Source organism: Ischnura elegans, chromosome 8 (assembly GCF_921293095.1).
Source record: "Ischnura elegans chromosome 8, ioIscEleg1.1, whole genome shotgun sequence".
Lineage (NCBI taxonomy): Eukaryota > Metazoa > Arthropoda > Insecta > Odonata > Coenagrionidae > Ischnura > Ischnura elegans.
In genome coordinates this window covers 92,896,052-92,917,014 of record NC_060253.1, presented here as the reverse complement: position 1 = coordinate 92,917,014, position 20,963 = coordinate 92,896,052, and the positions used below count along the sequence as shown (strand labels likewise).

General features: G+C 37.0%; 1 protein-coding gene across 8 annotated transcripts in view; it reads left to right on the top strand.

Annotated features, from left to right (window-relative positions):
- The window catches only part of LOC124164590, a 64,573-nt gene that overhangs the window by 32,826 nt on the left and 10,784 nt on the right, over window positions 1-20,963 (top strand). For 7 of the 8 annotated variants that reach the window (XM_046541996.1, XM_046542000.1, XM_046541998.1 and 4 more), the window contains 4 exons: window positions 4,633-4,788; window positions 6,103-6,531; window positions 8,121-8,408; window positions 11,317-11,672. In XM_046541996.1, the coding sequence (XP_046397952.1) occupies window positions 4,633-4,788; window positions 6,103-6,531; window positions 8,121-8,408; window positions 11,317-11,672 (1,229 nt within the window). The remainder of the gene's footprint in view (window positions 1-4,632; window positions 4,789-6,102; window positions 6,532-8,120; window positions 8,409-11,316; window positions 11,673-20,963) is intronic. The other variant, XM_046541997.1, reaches the window with a different exon arrangement.

The following is a 20,963-nucleotide window of genomic DNA, read 5'->3' as shown; positions in this document are numbered from 1 at the left end:
GGTGTTTATGGAAATCAAATCACTAGAAGACATACATTTTTTCGGACTGGTCCGCTAATTCTCTCTCAATCCCTTGGTTTGGAAAGATGTTTTCAAGAAATACGATTCAATTACCCCTGAATTTTATGCAACTATCATTGGAAAAATAAAAAAGATATTTACTGAGAATTTGAGCAATTTTCTTTGCGATTATGTGACTATTTTATAGAAAAACAATGGTATTTCATATTTATTTTTGTTTGGTTCATATTAAAAGGATTTTGTATGTCCATTTTTGGGTCAAAAGTGAAAAATTAAATAATTCAATCTCGTTAAATTTAAAATTTAACAACAACAATTGAGCATTACGAAACAAAACTGCCAATATTTTTTTATTATGATTTAGATGAATGAATTCACTGCCAAATACAAAAAGAATTGTGCAAAAACATTAATAAATAAGCAAATTATTAAGTTTTTAATAAAGGTCTACAAAATTAGCAAAATACCCATGGCACTTCTGGGAGTACCAATCAAAAAACCCATGGCACTCAAAGGGTTAAAGTCCCCTGTGTTTGTTTTGTGGTAAGGCACAAGAGGAGTGAGACTATATGAGAAATTCTGTTGGAAAATACTGTGGAAGTCTGTTATGGCAAGTGCTGAAGATCCCTGAAAAAAATTCTCTGTATAACTCTTACACAATACAGTGAGTCCTCGTTTAACGTTGTTGATTCGTTCCTGAAAAACTCGACGTTAAGCGAAACAATGTTAAACGATGCAGTGTTTCCCATAAGAAACAATGTAAAAAATTTAAATTGGTTCCTAGCAATCCATTTCTTCGTAAAGAATCCAGAATTTCCCGGGCGAGAATCCAAGGAGGCCAATTATCGGAGCCGTAACTTTAAGCAGACTTCATGACCAATCGGGAGACACCTGAATCAGGCCAAAATGAAAAAAATCTGAATCTGACACACGGAAGCACGAGGATGAAGGGCGAGTCAATTTTCGTGATGATATGAATTCTTTAACACGGCGGAAATCGCGAGAAATATTCATTACCGATCATTAACTTCAGCATGATTACGATTCATTCGAAACGAAACGAATTTCCATAACGAAAAGGTTGGGAAGTAGGCATTATTAAATGAAATATAAAAACTAAAAAGAAAGTATTTTAATGGCGAAACATTGATATTTTCAGTAACAGAAGAAATTTTAATTGTAAAAACTCGACCTGCAAACTTAAAACTTGACCGATCTCTCCAGCAGTTGCACCTTCTTCAATTCTTTTAATTATACCTAGTTTTTGTTCTAATATCGCCGTTTTTTCGTCACGTCTGAAGAACCACCAGAATAGCCACACTTCTTCGTGGACATTTTTTTTGGTTGGCATCAGAAAAATACACGGATAATGGGTAAATTAAGCGATAATTATTCGCTTAGATGCATATTTAACATACGCTACCCACGCCAACCTTTTCTGTCGAACGAAAATTACCAATCGCATTAATATAGTAATATTTACTATACATCAGATGCGCTTGCGTCCTATTCGCCATTCATTTTTTTTTCGTCGCGCATAATTTGAACAACGTTATCGCGAAGCAATAACAACGTTAAATGATCAAGGGTTTCAATTTTTGGACAACGTTATCGTGAAACACCGTTAAACGGGACGACGTTAAACGAGGACACACTGTATGTATTATGTGCATTGAAAATCACACCTTTTTCTGGTTTTTATGGTGTAGAAAGTCGAACATTTGCATCATTTAGGCATATATATTTATCCAGAAAGAAGTGAGATATTTTGATTTATCAGGCAGATATATTTATCGATCTGGGAATTTATTTATATTACTATTTTTACATTTAAAAACTTGGTTTGCTCAGTAAAAAAATCTTAATTTTTCTATCAACTATTGCTCATCATACATTTTATATTTTTTTTCCTATACATTCTGTCAATAACACTGATAATCACAGGATTGGACCACTGCATAGCATAGCGTTACCCTCCCTGTCTAGAAGTAGTTGGCTGAGCACCATGCTAGGGCTTTATAATTCATAACAACTCATCTCTGTTAATCAAGCGAGGTTATTTGAAATCCCAACAATCTTTGACGTGTTCTCAAGCATGTTGTGGTGTAAAAGCCAGGGATGGTCAGATCGAAGCGTGTTTCATCCCTATCCCATCTCACCCACTGACCTTTTTCATTTTACCTGCTTCAATTCTCTGTTTCTGGAGAACAAATGTTAGGTGAGGGACTTACTGGACTCGAAGATGTCTCGATAGTTTTCGGCAATTGGATGACGTGTACAATATTTAAAAAAGAATGAGACCAAATGCGTTGCATTCCTAACATATTTACGTTTTTTTTTAATAGCTGGAATTGATCGAAACAAAGATTTCTTAGTTACTACAACATTATACCAATATTCAACATTGTCCAAACAGCACAATTTTCAAAGAAACAGGCGTGGAATCAGTACCGTTAAACAAGAAGATACAGCCTGGAAATGCCAACTGTATAAATCACATAGGTCGCCTGGCTTCACTTTGAAGGCAGCGATGTCACAAAATGGCAAGTACTTGTAAATGTTCGTACTTGACCCTCTCATTCATAGCCTCATTGCTTGAAAGACAGGTAGATCACGCTCCTGCCCCTCCACCTATCCTTTACCCCCTTCTGCTGTACACCCTATCCTTATGCTGAGCGGTCACCTCGTTCTGTTCTTGTAACTCGTCATTCTTGATGCTAATGTTGTTCTAAATATCATTAATTGTGTTGCAGATTGTGAAGTTGCAATTTAATTTAATGATATACTGATAAAAATGTCTTTCAGTGACATTTTTCTTTCATTTTTATTGACATGAGGAGAACCATGTGCATGCATTGTGACATGAAACTATCACGAGGAACTACAAAATCCACCTCACCACAACTGAAGCATTTGCGAGTGAAACACAAGAAATATGTGATGAGAAAGTGACAAAATTTGGGGGAAACTTCTGTGAGGAATATTAAAATCAGTCAATGGTTTATCCGAAGATTATTTTCATTTCCAAACGCAAGCGTAACAGTTTAGATTCTGAGCGTGTAAGGATTTTATGGTTTTCAAAAATCAATTTGAAAGCTTATAAAAATGATTTTTAATCAGTAAAAATATTAAAATGTCTAGAGAATCTAAAAAGCATTCCTTTGATTGTATATACCCAGAAGAAACTTGAATAATTACTTTCTTTTATAGCAGGAATTTGAAAATGCATTTGGATCCGAAAATATCCAAAGATCTGGCTCCGAAAATCAAGGACCTGGACCTGATCCGGAATAAAAAAAAATCCTGGATCCATCCATCCCTAGTAAAAACTATTCCGATTAATGACCAAGTGCACTTATTGAACGTCTACAGAGCGATCACAGTGATGGGGAAATGCGATAGCTGGAGTGCTCACTTCCTGTGAAAAAGCTCATTTACCCCGGAAAATTATCAAATCCCTCTTCTTTCAGAAACCTTGCTTAACTCAGGAGCAGGCAATTACATGGCATATTTTCAGCTTCTCTGAATGTTGAAGTTGATTGAGCACTACATAGGAACTCAGGGGCTACTTTAGGGAAATTTATGTACAAATGGGGAAGTGTAGTAACCAAGTGGGTTAAGCGCTTGTTTACTGGTCTAGGGTTGCTGGTTTCAAATCCTGGGGAAGCCTTCAGGTGCCCCAAGTCAATATCCTTGAAGGACACAAGGTTTACCAGGGAAAGGAACCAACCCCCAACCCTAAATGTGTTATATTCACTCAGTGTGGGAGAACTCTAACCTTGCCAATCCAAACCAACCATCAGGTTAAATCAGTGAGTGAATGATGTTTTCTGATCTCCATAAGATCACAGCAAAGTTTATAATCACACGCTAAACTTTGATTAGGGAACCCGAATAGGCCATAGTTCTAAGGACCCTGGATTGAATTTTGTGGGGCTGAAAAAATGACCATGGCTATGAAAAAGTGTTATAATTTTTAGCCCACCTTACTGTGGTGGAAAGGCTTGAGCATTCTAATGACCTCTAGAGCTGTAGTAGGGGGAGTAATTCACTCTATATTACTGTCAGTAGGGTCTCCCACACCACAGTTTATAAAACCCAGACATTATTTGTGAGGGTTTTGGGAAGAAGGCGAAAAACTCTTGTAAAATATGGATAATTCAGCAGAAACCTTGTGTGTTTCTGTAAGCAACAGCTCTACAATGTGCTGGACATTCAGGTGCGATATTACTTCCATTTGAAGCAGTCCGCAGGCAAAGAAATAAAATAAATAGCTTAAATATTTGTTTCATAATGTAAAATTTAAATGCAGGAAGCCCGTTATTTTTTAATATCTGTCTTCTATTGTGGCGTAAATTTATTATGAATGTGAAAGCGATGGCTTTGTTATTCCTCATGAAATTTATTTGCAGCCGGTTTTTACAAGGTCATCCTCAGGCATAACTTAAAATATTTTCCTTCCTCAATCATCTTCAAAGTCAAAAGCAGTCACTTATAAATTTTATGTGCAATAGCTTGGTTTTTGCATTCATTTATTTGAATTGTGAAGCCTATTCCTAAAAGTTGTGCCTAACGCAAACAATTCATCATGATTGTCTTTGTTTCTCTTAGGGAAATCAAACAGTTTGTCTCCTTCGAGGAGGGAAACATTGGATGACGATGCTTCTAAGGAGGGAAATAGGCATGCAGCGTCAATGTTGTTGTCTGGAGTTTTGGGAGCATCACGAGTGAGGCATAAAGCAGATGAAGACGATGATGCTGAACAAGGTATGGTTTTGATGAACCCACTGATTCTGATGCATGTATTTTTTTGTTGAAATACCTAATAATAATAATTTTTATTGTTCCTAGAGATCACATATGTACCAATGGCATTGGAAGTCATAAAAAAATAATAAAAATAAATAATAATAGATACAAATAAATGAAGTGATTGGAATATTTACAATTTTTACAGTTTAAAGCTCTCTCGTATAAATAATGGCTTTGAAATATTTGAAAGAATAATTATTGTTGCATAAATATGAGTGGATCATTTTATTTTTTCATATTTATTAAATATTTTAATATTCAATAACAGTGATTATAGTTTAAATCGTAAGGTGCTTCCTAATTTCCAAAGTGTGGGTCAGTAATCATTGCTGTCATCTGGGCTGCAAAGTATGAGTCACCTGTTGGGCATAACCAAGCACTAGCTTTTTACTGTTAATGTTAAATCTCTACAGGATTGCAAAATTCAAATAAGGTCGAGTTTTAATGCTACATAGCTGTGGGAGTGCAACTCACTTGCTCCTTGGGAGCAATCTTTCTACCCTTCACTCCAGATGATGCATCAGTAAAATTGCATACCTCTCTTGCTAAAAGTACCCAAGTGGTCCTTGGTCAGAGAAAATAGGAGCAGAGCAATGAGCTAGATTTTAAGGATGGCCTGGATTATAGCATTTTTGCTTAAGAAGAATCTCGTTAAGTGTCTGTTTTCAACTTCCCAGTCAAATTTTAAAATAACCAATGTCAATTGTAATAAGATATTAACCTATTGAGTGAGTGAGTGGTAATTCATGGTTTGTTATTTTTTTGTTTTGAGATTATAATAATATTGAAATTTATTGGTCATTATCAATTAATTTTATTTGTGAAACCTTTCTCCTTCAAATTTATCTTTAAACATGCAGTCATAAACATTCGATTGCTATTATTGAAAAGAATGCCAGTATTGGCTGCGCAAGGCGGAAGTGAAACTTAGGATGCTTGAATGAAGTATTGGAGCACTTCTCACTCACTCTATCAAATGTGGAGTGATGCGATCACTCATATGGGTGCTTGTTTGCTTTCACTGTTCAGTTGGTTATGTGCTTAAAGTGAATTATCTCTCCATTATACTGAACACTTGTATAGTGCAGATGGATATATGTACTAATAGTAATTAATTGATCAGTATTAATTGAATAGTAGCTTCCACTTTCAGGGAAAAATAACACCATTTTTGTGAAAAAATATCACCACTTTTGGCTGTAAAATAACCCCACCTTTTTCATGTCCCTAGCCACGACTGAGGCATGCTATGTTTTTGTCTTCCTGCAGGTGATTTGGATGACGATGAGGAAGTTGCGTCTGCTCTCTCTGGAGCTTGTCCAGATGAGGATGACGAGGATGAAGAGGAGGAAGAGGACGATGGGGAAGATGATGGGGGAGACATTGAGGAGGCAACATTGGCTGCCGCTGCCGAGAGCTTGGCAGCAGTCGACGATGATGTGGAGGAGGTGGACGGGGCAGATGAAGTTGGTGGAGTGGATGGTGTGGTCGAGGAGGAGGCGATAGCATCTGTCCTTGGAGTGACGAGCAGGAACCATAGGGTGGAGGTGGAGGTGGTTGAGGAGGAGGTTGATGGACTGCCCCTACTCGATCCATCTGAAGAGCTTGGCAACCAAGCATCAAGGCTGCTCGAAGAGCATGATCTCACCAATGTTCTGAATCAGATACCACCAGAGGCATTCAATGACCTTTTCATAGGTGAGTAGTAAATGTTTGTAGTATCAAAGTGTATGCGTTGCTTGGATTTGCCAAGTAGGAAAGAGATACAAAATAGAGGTGTGTGGGATGTATTAATGGCTCATTAACAATGCATGTTAAAATATAATGCAAAATTAAGTACATGCTGAATTAGTAATTATGTCACAACAGAAATGCAAAACCTTGATTTTTCTCTACATTTTATGGGTTCTCACGGTGTATGTTAGTTGATGTTATTCTATAACAATTATAATTGATCAATTGGACATTAAAATCTTAGCCTATCAGTGAAAGCTTTGGATTCCCCTTGACTTAAAGTGGGGTGAGGTACTATAGGGACTTATGAAATATAAACAGTAAAACTTCGATTTAACGCACTTTGATTTTACATCAAGTCTCGTTTTTACGCAGCGACACTCAAGTCTGGCCGGGAAGCACAAGGAATTGCAATGACGTAACTTCGATTTTATGTCTTTTCTTGATTTTATGCAGTTTTTTTATTTTGCGCAGCATAACCCTAGCCCCAAGAAGGCCGCTAATTTTGATTTTACGCTGTCGTCTTTTGACTTTGCGCAGAACAAACTCATAATCAGTATTGAAGATAAATCTGAACTCAAATTCATCTACTTATTATCTAGTTTCTCAAGTAATAACGCGTGCCTACAGTAAGGTTCAATAGACTGAATCAAAACATAGGTATCGCATTACAATGAGCATTGAACAAAGCTAGACTGATGACAGCGACGGAGCTTACCATTTACAAACCATGTTCCTCCAAATCATGTTCCCACGTAATTACTTTATATATTCCGTATGGTAATCGCGTATGATTGCAAAGTTGGAGCCCCAAGGTCATCGTAGCCCCGCAACAGTTCATATCGCCATCCGCTTGGTGGTAATGACGTAAGAGGCTTTCGAGGCAATCCAAGGTCGACTTTCTCCTTCGCCGGTGCGCCTAGGAAATGATGCGGCTGTATATAGTGTTCATTTTCAGCGTTAGAAAATCCCGACTGGAGTAGTACGAAGTTACATTCTTCATTCATCTCAATGAGTTGCAAAAATGAATACAGGAACGGTTGACATGAATTTTTTGTACATTTAAAGCTAGGACAATTAATTGCAATCAAATTGTATGAAACCATTTCCTAGTATTGTTGTATTTCAATGTTTCAAAAAATTGTTCGTCAACGTTTCTCAAGTATGGGGTGACAAAATATTTGATATTATGTATATTAAGGTTTGCCAAAGGTGTGTAACTGAGGACAAAGTTACTTGTTTCACGTAGTGCTTTGGAAATATGAGCAATTCTGTAGTCATTTTGAGAACATGTAAATGAAGTGGGCTCTCAAAGAATTTTATAAACATATGTGTATTCATGAAGTTAGTATCAGCAACTCATTACCTTGCATAAAGCAATGATTTTTGGGCATTATTCCCAACTTTCAAACCATCCAAAAATTTTATTTCATACACCATATCAGTACCATTTATATCTGATCACGGAGTTGCTTCTGCATATATTATGCTTCTGTTTGTATTATGCTTATTCTTTATCTACAACAATGTATAATTTCCTTTTTTGTCTAAAGAAGGTAAGAATGGAGAGTATGAACCCACGCGAGAAGAGACCGAGGAACTTGAGCGTGCTCTGGAAGCTGTGGACAAAGATGTAAAATCTCTGGAAAAATTATCAAGGCAAGGTGGTGCTGGGGCCAGCAATGGAGCTGGTGTTGTGGTTGTTGGTGGTGGGCCTATTGTTGGAGCCACTGAAGTTGTTGGTGCTGATGGAGGATCTGCCACAGCTGGACTAGATCTCGATTCCATCTTAGATGAGCATACTCTCCATCAGATTGCCACCAGTGGAGGACATCCTACAAGTAAGAAATCATTTGAAACTGATTGATTTTTCTATAAATTTATAGTTTAATATCTTCATTATTTTTTTATTATTATTAATATCCCATTTATTTTTATTGAAAACTGATTCCCAATTGTCACTTAACACGGTTGCCGCAACGGGACTCATGGGTAGGTCAAACCTGACTTCCTCCCTGTGCCACGGCAAATTTACTGTATTACTTCATTGTGCAGTCGTTGCCATAAAGCTAAGTGATAAATTAGAGACATAAAACATGGTGTGTTCATGGTAGCCTATTTGATGTGACTGGAAGCCAAGTGAGACACACTGGTGGGTAATGCTGCCCTGGACGAAACTCGTTTAACGCATGGGCAAGCAAGACCCACTCTTGATACACTTGGTGGCGGCATGCAATATGACTGACCATCCACAACTTGGCCCACCACTAATGATCAGAAAAAACCTGTTGGCATGCAATTTTGTATGAGACATACGTGTCACCTGTATTACACTACCCCACTCATCACTTCACTTCTCACGACTCACATCACTTCAAAATGGCATTTAACAACTAAAAGTAAAAATAAAATTTGGTTGGTGCAACATGGGTGGCACTGCCTGGTGGCTCCATTGCACACTGGTCCTAATCTAACTCCCAGGTTGCAAATTCCCAGAAATAGGCAGACCCAAGTCCTGGCAGTGAGCCTGTGGCACAGTCTTGAGGCTGTGTACTGGGAGGGCCTCACAACAAATGGTCTTTTGCATAGTCTTTTGCTATGTGTGTAATTTAAGCAACAATTATTTGCTCCACCTCTGGTAAAACGACAATTCGCTTTAGCGAGTGTTTATTTTAGCACCATGGGGTCTCGTTTTATCGAGGTTGCACTGTAGCAAAGTTCTAATTTAGGTAATACTATTGGTACTACCGTAGACTCTCTTTATTACAAAGTTCACGGGACCGAAAAATCGGAGGTTGTAATAACGAAGTTCGTATGAATGTTTCTTTTAGGAATCATCGAAACAAAAAAATAAACATATTTCATCAAAATTTCTTGTCTCTTCAATCTCCCGCAATTACAATCTTAGGAGTCAAGTGTATAATGTATGCGATTAAATTATGCGAAAGTCCTCTATATACGAGAAAGATGCGTTCCGAGACCTTGCTCATAGAATGATAAACCTACACAAGGCATCGAGGAGAGTGGTTATCCTGCAGAATGCAAAACTGCATCACAATCATGCATTGACTCACGATTGTGATGAACTGATATAGTTTGCAACGTAGCCTGAGCCAAAAAAAATCACTGACCGAGGAAAGAAAGAATGGGTTGAACTGAACAGTTCCTGACTTAACATCAGATTAAATGATACTTTTTTTAGATTTTGCCCAAAGTGCGACTTCCTTTACACCATGTCGTGTTGCATTGATAAACTCCAAAGTTGCCAAATTTGAAATTTCGGGCACACTTGATATTTTTAAATGTTTGTATCTCCGAAAGTTCATAAATTCAACGTGCGTAGGAAGAGGACGAACTGTACATCCAATTTAGGAGTGTTAATGAGTGGGTCACCATGATTCCCCAGGAATGAAGCTTATTAAATGAGGTTGCGTGCTTATTGAAGTATCTTCTACTGAAGAAAAAAACAAAATTGATGCCCTTTGGCACAGTACATGAGAAGAACTTAAACATGGCGCTTAGTGAAGTGTATATCCACTTAAATGCCATTGCTTATTTGTGGAACTTCGTAATAAAGTTAATTTTGTAACCGCCGGGACCGGGACTGAGGTTCGTAATTTTGTAATAATGACAATTTTGTAATAACTTTTCTTTTACTATAGATTGGATAGGCCTTTTCGTCAGGACCAAAGAATTGCTTTGTAATAATGAGAAATTCATAATAACGTTGTTTGTATTAATGAGAGTCTACTGTATTAGCAAAAAACTGAACTGAGTTAGAAAACAACTTTTCCCTATTTATATCATTGGATACATGTTAAGGACTTACTGTGTTCACCTCCAGGAAGAAATAAATCATGAGTTAGGTGAGTGATACCTCTCCTTATTTTCCAACAGGAATCACTATTTGTGGCTCTTGCATAGACCATAAGAGAAACAATTTCAGAAAACGCCAATAAGAATTCCATGAACAATTTCAAATTCTGATTCCAGTAAATCCCATTAAGCTCATTGTCTCTATGTAAGCAGTAGTGACTTTGAAGTTATATTATTTCCTATGTAGAGTAAGCTATTTTAAATTGCCCTACTGGATTTTATATACAGATAAAATAATGGGAAGCATTAATGTACAACTCATTCACATTTTAACTGTAAGAAAGATTTTTTATTTATTACCCTTACTGATCTGGTTCGTATGTCATCGAATCCACATTTGAATCTTTGTATCTTCAAATCTAAGGGATTTGATGCATTTGAGGGTGGTTGGTGGATGTGATATACAGCAAGTCCTTTATAACGAACATTCGACTTAAAAACTTTCAGTGATAATAGCATTTAAAAAATTGAAGCGTGCCCAAAATTTTTAATTTGGCACCTTTGGTGTAGGCTGACAGCAACACGGTGTGGCATAGAGAAATTCGCCTTTTGGTCAAAGTCTTAAACGAAGTATCAATGACACCGTTGTGAAGTCAGGAACTGTTCAACATTTCGCACATTTTTTCCTTCCCACTGGTAGTGAAATGTTTTTGGCTGCAGCCGGTGCACATACAGCAAGATCAGTTTCTCAACCTCGTGAGTTAACTCAAAATTTTGATGCAGTGTTGTATTCTGCAGGATACTTACACTTTTTGATGCCTTGCTTAGTTTCAACTTTTGAACAAGGTTTCGGAATGCATCTTGTTCGTATGTTGATGACTTACTGTATGTTTTCTTATTACATGTCTCAACTGTATTGTGTCTTTGTTTTAGGTGGTGTAGGCAATGGTGTTGTTGGAATTCCTCTTTCCCAAATGGTGGTGACATCACAAGGGCGAATGCCTGAGAACAGTATGTGTGGTACCATTCCAAGTATGGCTGGACTTCCTGGAGGGACCACCATTGCTGGAAATGGAGTGATAGGAGGTGTGGCCATGCTGGGGGATTCAGCGAATGGGGTAACTGGTTTAGTTCCAGGAATGCATATTGTCAATGGGACGACAAACGAAGGTGGCATTGCTCCATTATTCTGCTCACAAAACTCTCAAAATGCTGCAATATCAGCCGTCCATGCTTCAACCTATGATCTGCTGCATCACTCTTCTCACCTGGATGCATCAGTCGGACAGGTTAGTGAGTTGATTGTATGAAATAAAATATGATTTTCCATAATCTTAAATGAAAACAGTTCATATAGATCAAACTGGGTATATTCAGTTGAGTAGCTTGGCATCTGGTTGAACTTTTATTTTGATTTCAGTCTTTTCGTACTGATTTTGGCAGAAATTCAATGGTAATGCTGTAACATGATATATTATTTTACAATGCTAGTTACGCCCCTTGACTTTTCTTGCTTTGTGTTTTCTATGTACATACTCTGGTAATGCAGTAGGCCGTAATTTCATCATTTCATCAAGTGGAGAATTATTCTAACTTAAAGGATGGCTTATAAATTTCATTTTTAGTCACTTTGATCAATGCACCACTGAAAATGTTTATAAACTTTTTATAAAAGGGCATACGTTTAGTATTATATGGGCGTTGATAAACTGGATGATTGTTGGGGTTAGCACACTATCTTTGACATTGATGAGTTTAAAGTACATTCATAGATCGATCTAACTTTGATCAGTCTTATTGATACATTGGAGGATGTATGCTAAATGAATATGTGTAGTTCCTTGATCAGCTTAAGGTTGGAAGGCGATATTTGGTGGAACTTTTTGACAGGAAACATAATGAAGATACACTTTTGTATGTTCCACAAGAGTTTTTAATACCGACCCAGGTTTCGGCAGTACACACTGTCATTATCAAGGTAATGATAATGACAGTGTGTACTGCCGAAACCTGGGTCGGTATTAAAAACTCTTGTGGAACATACAAAAGTGTATCTTCATTATGTTTCGTGTAGTTCCTTCTCTATGAAACTGTCTTGGCTCAATATACCAATATACTATTTGTGTTATCTATGACTAGGGCTATGCTAGTCTCGAATTTTCCAGATTCAAGTGAGATAAAAGTACTACTCAACTTTTGCTTTATTTCAATGTCCATTAATTGATACTGAAGTCGAATATATATTTATCAATTATAGTAAAGAACAGTTCCACCACCTTGGCAAAGATACATTCTTAGTTTTACATTGAGTTTTTAAACGAGTGTGTAAATATTTTAAAGCCATCCTAGTGTGCTCACCTATAGATAACTACAACTTTAAGAAAAAACCATGTATTAGCCTGCAGTGAACCTTTATAAAGTCTCCCACTGTTGCACACCACATGCTAAAATTTCGCTGAGGAAGAGTTTCTTTTCTTTGACCTCCTCTCAAGCAAGGATTCCACCAATTAGTGCCCAGTGCTCTTTTTGAGGTGCTGATTTTTGATGGCCTCCAAGTATGAAATGCCATTTGGGAATATGGTTGTGCATAAATTGTGGCTGCCTCAAGACAAGACCTAAGCTGTTTAAATTGCTCATTCAAACCAAAGAAGAAAAATGATTTTTCTGTTGAGGAATTTTCACTCTCAGCATTCATTCGAAATTAACTGTGTAAAGGTTCACTAGTGGCTAGTGAGTGGTTGTATTTTAAAACTCAGTTGTTGGCAATGAACCATAGTAAGTATCAGGTATAAGCCATATATAACACATTCTCAAGTAAAGAAAACTACAGTAAAACTTTGATTTTACGTAGTTGGAGGGACCAAAATATGGGCACTGTGTAAAATCGAAGTTTGTAAAATCAAGAGTTGGTTTTGAGGAGGAGTATACTTTTTAGGATAACACTTGCATATTGATATTAGAATTCTTGGTGTTATACTTCTATAAAGCTCTAATTCATGGGGATATATAGCAACAATTTCTTTTTACCATGAATTAGTATTGTCCTTTACTAAATCTACCTCCTCCTTTTACTTATCAATCAAGAAAATGCACCAACAACACAGTTGTATGAATAATTGGACTACCAACTGCTTCGATTATAATTGTAAATACGGGTTTTCAGTTTATAAACTCTGCAGACTGATCAAAAATAATATGAGGCAATCAAAATACTAAACTGTTCACGTGCAAATCAAAGTTTTCTCCTCTATATGTTCTCGATTTGTGGCAATAATCAGTGATCGATAAGTCGCATCACGGCTGCATCTTCGATCTAGAATAGTCATCTATCAAGAGGTCTGAGCTATGAGGAGGGTAAAACAAAGAAAGAGCAACAAGTGCTATCACTGTTTATAAGGGCCTTTCGTGATTGTTTTGTCATCTCTGTCAATCCTCTGTCTTAATCAAAAGTAGTTACACATGGACGGCGATTACCATATATTTGTGGTTCCAATATCCTGTTATGGCTAATTTGAACCAAGAGCGATATTCGCCTATGTAACGGAGGCTGAAAAAATACCAAGACGCCGCAGGAGGGAAGTAATACTTAGATTCACGATGTTTTCAGTTTCACACTCAACAGCACGATGTCCTATCAATCATTCCTGTATTAATTTTTGCTAATCATTGAGATGAATGAAGAACCTTCTTCATATTACTCCAGTCGGGATATTCCAACCCTGAACATGAACACCATGTAGAGCCGCATCATTCCCTAGGCACTCCAGTTGATGGACGAAAGTCGAAAGAAAAGCTTAGATTGCCTTGAAAGCTTCTTACGTCATTTCCATCTAGAGGAGATGATATGAACTATTGCGGGGCTCCGATAACCTATTGAGCCCTGACGACATAGTGTAGCAATAGGTGCATCCAGGATCATACGCAATTACTACGTGGAGCATATGAAGAAATTACATGGGAACATGGTATGTAAATGGCACCGTCACTGTTATCAGTCTAGCTTTGTTTGACGCACATTGTAATGTGATACCCATGTTTTGATTACAAAATAAATCATGCATGCATGTAAAATTGACCTGACTGTAGGCATGTATAATGGGGAATTCCACTGAAAATGGATGATTATGCGATAAAAAAATATCGTTCGCACTGAAAATTACAGTGAAAGCAGTTCTTCTCTAACTAATGCTAATTCCATCATCATTCATGTGAAATATTTATCCTGAATATTTGATAGGCTTAAAGAATGTATGCATACTGGAAGATCCAGCACAATCTTGACAGAAAGCGTTTGTTACTTTTTCATCCTCCTCATCCACGGCGATTTCCACAGTGTGAGATTATTGTTCTCACTTAATGTTCTGGTGTCACCTTAGCCCCAACAGTGCAAATGCTTAAATTTATTAACACTTGAGCCTAAAAAACTGCTGAAACATCGTATGTCTCTCTTCCAGACCTTATGAATACTTAGTAAATCGGCGTAAAATATGATCCATTGTATTTCTCCAAAACGTTAACTTCACATATTCCAATATTGTACCAAGTACACATTAAAAGCAATGAGCAAATGACAGTAGTTAAATGAGAGACAAACCAAGCTGTAGGTTACTAGCGAACGAGATTATTGATTTAATTTATGTTACATTTCAATTTCTCAACTCCGCGCCGAGAAATCATCATTAATGGAGAAGAAATAAGCGGCCATGAACCTTCAGAATGTTCCCAGAATGCATCTTTACGAAGTTGGAGTCAACCATTGCGCAATACAAGTACCATAAAAACTTTTAAACTATTCACATCATTTTTTCACACACCCTTCACATTATTAATCAATATCGTCGTAGATGTTTTTTATCGTCGTTACTGTTTTGTTATTGCCATGGAGCGAGTCTGCTTACTCGCAATTTGACGTCACAGGGCGTTTTTGTAGCGGGAAAGAATTTAGTAATTTTTGCGAACTTTGAAGCTCTCTAGCAACAAGAATATTGAAGAGAATTATGAAGTCATATTTTGCATACGTTAATAATTTTAACTTACTTATCTAAACTTGTAAAAAAATTAACTTTTTAATTTTATGAGAGCACCCCATTGGTTGAGAAACTTGACAATATGTCGATGAAATAGTGATCAGAATTTTGCGAAAAATCCACAGAGGAAAAATCATTCGCCTTGACCGGGATTCGAACCCGGATCCCTCGATTTCCGGCCGAGTGCTTTAGCCAGTTAAGCTACTGAGGCGTCATTCTCCGCTGTGGAAATTTTTCGCACTATTTGTGCATTGCGGGTGACTCCGTAAAAAGTTATCACCGTGGCTACTCCCGGTATACTTAAATAAATCAGAATTTTATTAATTACTGAGGTTTTTCTGCCGTGATTCAAAAGAAACCTGCATAAAATCAAGATTAGTGGGCTCACTGGGGATGAGGTTATGCTGTGCAGAATCAAAAAACTGCATAAAATCAAAAAAAGATGTAAAATCAAAATTTTACCATTGCAATGCTCTATGCTTTCCGTCAGACTGGAGTGGCGCTGCATAAAAACAAGACTTAATGTGAAATCAAAGGGCATAAAATGGAAGTTTTACTGTAACTGTCGACTTCTATTATTAGTTATCTGCAATTAGCTATGGGTTAAATGCCCTTGTCCTCTACATAATTATGGTTTCTTTTTCAATCAAATGGAAAAAATATTTTGTGTAGGTATTATTATTTCCTGCATACTATGCTGCTAAATGTGATCCAACCTATGTGCTTAGTAGATAAGTTTTTACATGCAGCTTCATTTATGATATTTTGCCTGACATTTGAAGATTCTAATTATATGCGTTTATTAAATACTTAATCAATACAAATCTAGTGTATTAGGTTGTGGCTTCACCGTAAATGTAGATAGTATGTCACATTATCATGAATGGAGTTATGGCTATCATTTGTAATAGTTGCTGTCAACCTTTTAAAATTACCTCAATACCATCATTCATTGTGAGTTTATTGTTCACTGTCTCCGGGGATACACGGATCAATTACTGTGAGTACTGAATCATTTAGTCGGTAATTCAAATATTCCTTATTTAACTCCTCGTGGCATAAATTCTGGTAGCACTCCCATTTTTTTATCTTCACTTAGTAAGGTGCTTTATTAAAAGTTTGTTTTCTAATTGTAATTGACATATCGTATCAACATCTTTACAAGGGTTTCATGTATTGATGAATGAGAAAATATTGCAATTAAACTATGCAATTTTTATTGAACTTCACTCTTAATTTTTAGGTTTGTGAGGCAAAAGGATATGATGATTTTCTTTGCAACTTGGTGTTAGTGAATTTTTTCCCAATGAAATTAGTTTCCCCATATTTATTCTATCATATTAATGGTTTTGGTTGTAAAATTATGTTAGTTCACCTGTGATTTGTTTTAACTTCTTTAATATATTATGTACGGAAGGAAGGGAATTCTATAACCTGATGTTACATTCCTAGTGTTCCATCACCCCAATCATTAATTTTCCAAACAAAAACTTCTGAACCTCCATACCATAATTTCACCGAAGATGCTTTGCATTGGTGTGTATGGTGCATGGGTTCTGCAAAAATTCATCACAATATTAAACCCATGCACCTTAGTGTGCATGGGTTTAATATTGTGATGAATTTTTGCGGAGTACATACTGTTTTATGAATTTGAAAGTAGTTTTTTTTATTAATATCTTTGCACTAATGTCATAGGCTTTTGGGAAAAGTATTATTTCCTACCTGAACCAGTTTTGTCTAAGAAGGAATGTAATGGCCTTTCAATTAAATTGATGACGTGCATTTGGAATGTCAGATCCAGGCCTGATCAGCTGGTATTTGACTTCACTCAATTATGTATCAAGTTGTTGGAAATATTTTAGTTTTAATTTTGGTTTACTGTTAATGACAAGTGAGAATATGTCAACAGCTTTTTATTTGCTATTTCACTAAGTTACTTAGAGATTTATTTCAGATATTCCTCCATAGACAAATCTGAATTGTTCTTTGCTTATTGGCTTTAGTATATGCACTTTTAAATTCTGCTTCCTGTAAGCACTGTTGAGTGACTAATGATAGATAGCTGCTGTGGAACAACATTTTTTATTAATTGTTATTCTGTGATATGTACATTTTTTAAAGTAGGTAGTCCAAAAAAGTGCGTTTGAATGAATCCGTGTGGAATCTATGCCGTAGTGCTTTGATCCAAAAGATATAGGTTTTCCTTTAACCAAGAGCCTGCCACAACTTTCTCCTTGTTTGTGGAAGATCTAGACCTGTTTACTTTGCTAGACTTTCATTCCAGTATGTATGTGATAAGGTTAATTATTTTCCCTTTATTTGAAGGACATCCTTAAATTGTACATTGTACTAGAAAGTGGCATGCTTTATTTGGTCAATTCTGTGATTTGATTCTTGGTTTATTAGAATCTTTATCACTAAGAACTGATCATTATTTCATTGGCTCTACCATGCCATACTAATTGTGCATGCTTAAAATTGACTGGTGTAAAGGCCTGGTTACACGCAGTGGCGGATCCAGAATAGGGACAATGGGGGCCTAAGTGGGGGTCCGAAAAAATTAAAATTCCATCTAGTGTAAATTGGATACCCAAGCGAGGGCTTTAGCCCCCTTAGATCCACAACTGGTTACACAGTACATTAACATGTGTGAGTTATGTCTAAATGTATGAATGTGTGAAAGAATCCAAAAATGCACTGTGAAACCATCCAATTTGTGTGAATGCATATATGTTCAGAAAATAGAACCTGTTCTTATTTGGTTCATGCATTCATACATTTTCCGTTTTCCGGTCCACCAAAATCATTCATGCATTGAGACATAAAATTTTACGAGTTAATGTATGGTGTAATCAGGCCTTTATGCTCAGGCAAATAGCATCAGAGGAAGACCATAATAAGAGGCTTACAAGAGGGGACAAAAGATGGGCACTTTCTACCCAGGTCATGCGTATAAACCTTCCTATACCAGATTTATTAACACTGGTACGCCTTATTGTTGCCTCTGAAATAGTCCATTAGATGGAAGCATGGAGAGTCCATGGAAAGCATAGCAGACACAGAGAGTTTGATGGGGAAAAGGATATTTTCCAATTTATTTTTTCACCAGCAAAACAAGTACCATGTACTTCTTTATGCTTTGCTTGAGTACTGTAGCAATTTTGACAGTGACCTTTGTACCCAAGTTACTTCACAATTTCTGTTAGCCAGATGGTTATTTTATACATTATGCATTTTTCGAAGCTCACGCACTTTATAAAGAAATCATTGCCAAACTATTGTAATCACTAAATACTAGTGGTGTAATAGATCTGCAATCATGTAATTAATTAACATAACTGAATTTTACTGGAATATTTACTTAAATAATTAAACCTACAGCTTAGAGCTACTGAAACACCAATTCGCATATTTCTAAATTAATTCTCATGGAAAAATTTGTTATTTGAAAAATTGGTTATTAGTTTTTACATTTTTGAAATTCACTGACAGTCATTGATGAGACTATTTATAAATTTAAGTGCAGGCATCTTTAGAGCAAAATTGCACTTGGCTCCTTAATTTCATGAGGATATCCAATCCACCTTCAGTGCAATGCAGAAATAACTTCCTCTTTGCAAGGTAGACGCAACAAACAGAAACTTTTGATTTTTATTTACAAGTGATTGGATTGATGAGAAAGAATACTTTATTTATTGTTAAGGTATTTTCACAGGCGCATGCATGATGAAAATTGCTATTTCAGTTCAAGGAAAATAATCCAAATTCCACGATGAAGTGTGATAAAATGGCCCAAATAGCTGCTAAAATTTATTTTTGAGTTTATGAGGGCTTGTGATGATCCCAGAAATATATTTAACGAAACTTCTCACTCTCAATGATTCGCATTAAAACTGGGCCTTGCCAAAACATCCATTATCTTCATAGATGGTGTCATTTAAGCAACTTACGGTGCGTGGAGTAAAATTTGAATATCATCACCACTGGTATTGTTTGGTATCTAAGTGATACCATACACAAGCACGGGTTGAAAGTCTTATTTATTTTTTTTATTATTCTCTTCCTACTCCATTTACCATCCTACATCTAACCCCTATGGAGAGAGAATAAGGGTGCACAAAAATGCATAGGTTTTTCGTAGGAACAACTGCACCAAATTTCATGCTTGCTTCATCAAATTCGATTTTTTTATCTGTGTTGCTATGTTTAGTTAAGTATACTGCCATTTAGGGGTTTAGTCTTCCCACAGCAACAATAAGTTAAGCCATGAACTTGGATCAATTCCAAAAATCAAGTTATACCAGGCACAGCCCTGAAAAACTGGCGATTACTTGCAAATCATTGAAATGCAGCATTATGAGAGACCTTCATTAATCTTAATTATTTCAGAAGAACCCTCCCATTAATGCCTGTATGACTAGTTTGAGGACTTATATTTACTATTATGTATTTGCTAGTATGCCTCATTTTGCCCAGGGTGAATTGTTTCAATTACCGTATAAGCGCGTGTAAGAGGCGCACCTTTTTTCCCAGATATTGCAGCCGAAAAAGGGGGTGCGCCTCTTACACAAACTTCTTATCTTCCCCCCTCCCCTTCACCGGTTGCAAGTTCAAGGGGAACTGAGTGGCCTTGGTTTTCAGCGTGAGTCAGTCATCTGAAACCCTGGGTCAAAATCAAGCGGCAGGCAGGGGAGTTTCTCCCTTAGTGACGTATTTTTAAAATGCTCCTGTTTGAATTTCTTGCAAGCATCGCGTCGTCACGTCGGTACCCCAGAGGTGAACATTGAAAAGATCGCGCGGGGTGATTCGCTCCGGAGCGCGCGCTAAATTTATTGCCACGAGTGGGCATCCCGCAGCATTTATACTGCATATAGTAATATTGGTGTCAAAACCTGCGGTTGAAAAAATTCGAACGAGTGTGCTCATTGTTGGACTTAATGGTGGATAGAAGAAATCGGAAATGCTTATAAGTGAAGAGCGCTGAAGGAGAGGTCGAGGGGAAGAGGGCTCCCTCCCCTCCGTATTTAAAGCTACTAGCGAAGGAGCAAGGGAAGAACACGTCCGATCTTGCATGTGACGTCGTTGCCTTTAAAGCGAAGGGGCGAAGGCGCAGCAATGTGATATACGCAGTTTGCGTTGCCTGAGTTTCCAGTCCGTCTCGTCTTGTTTGAATGCGCTTATGCTACGCTTGTTTCTTCCGAAATCGTGCTGTTTGGACTATGTTGAATATTAGTAGCCTTATTTTAGCTATAAATCTTTGTGTCAATCAAATAGAGCTCAAAAAACTTAAATGCTGTAAGATATACGTCGCGTTAGGTCTAATTCTTTTTAGAACCTCGTGCGTGTCATACAATTGCTGAAAGATATCGAGATATCTTCGAGCTCAGAAGGTGACTCACGTAGCATTTGGCCTCCAGAAACTCGGGGAATTGAACCTGGTAGACCGAAAAAGGTCAGTTGGTGGAATGGGGTAGGGATGAAACATGTTTCCATTGTTCCCCTGTAACTTGATATTTTCCTGCGGAGTCTCGGAAAGGAAAAAAACGGCAG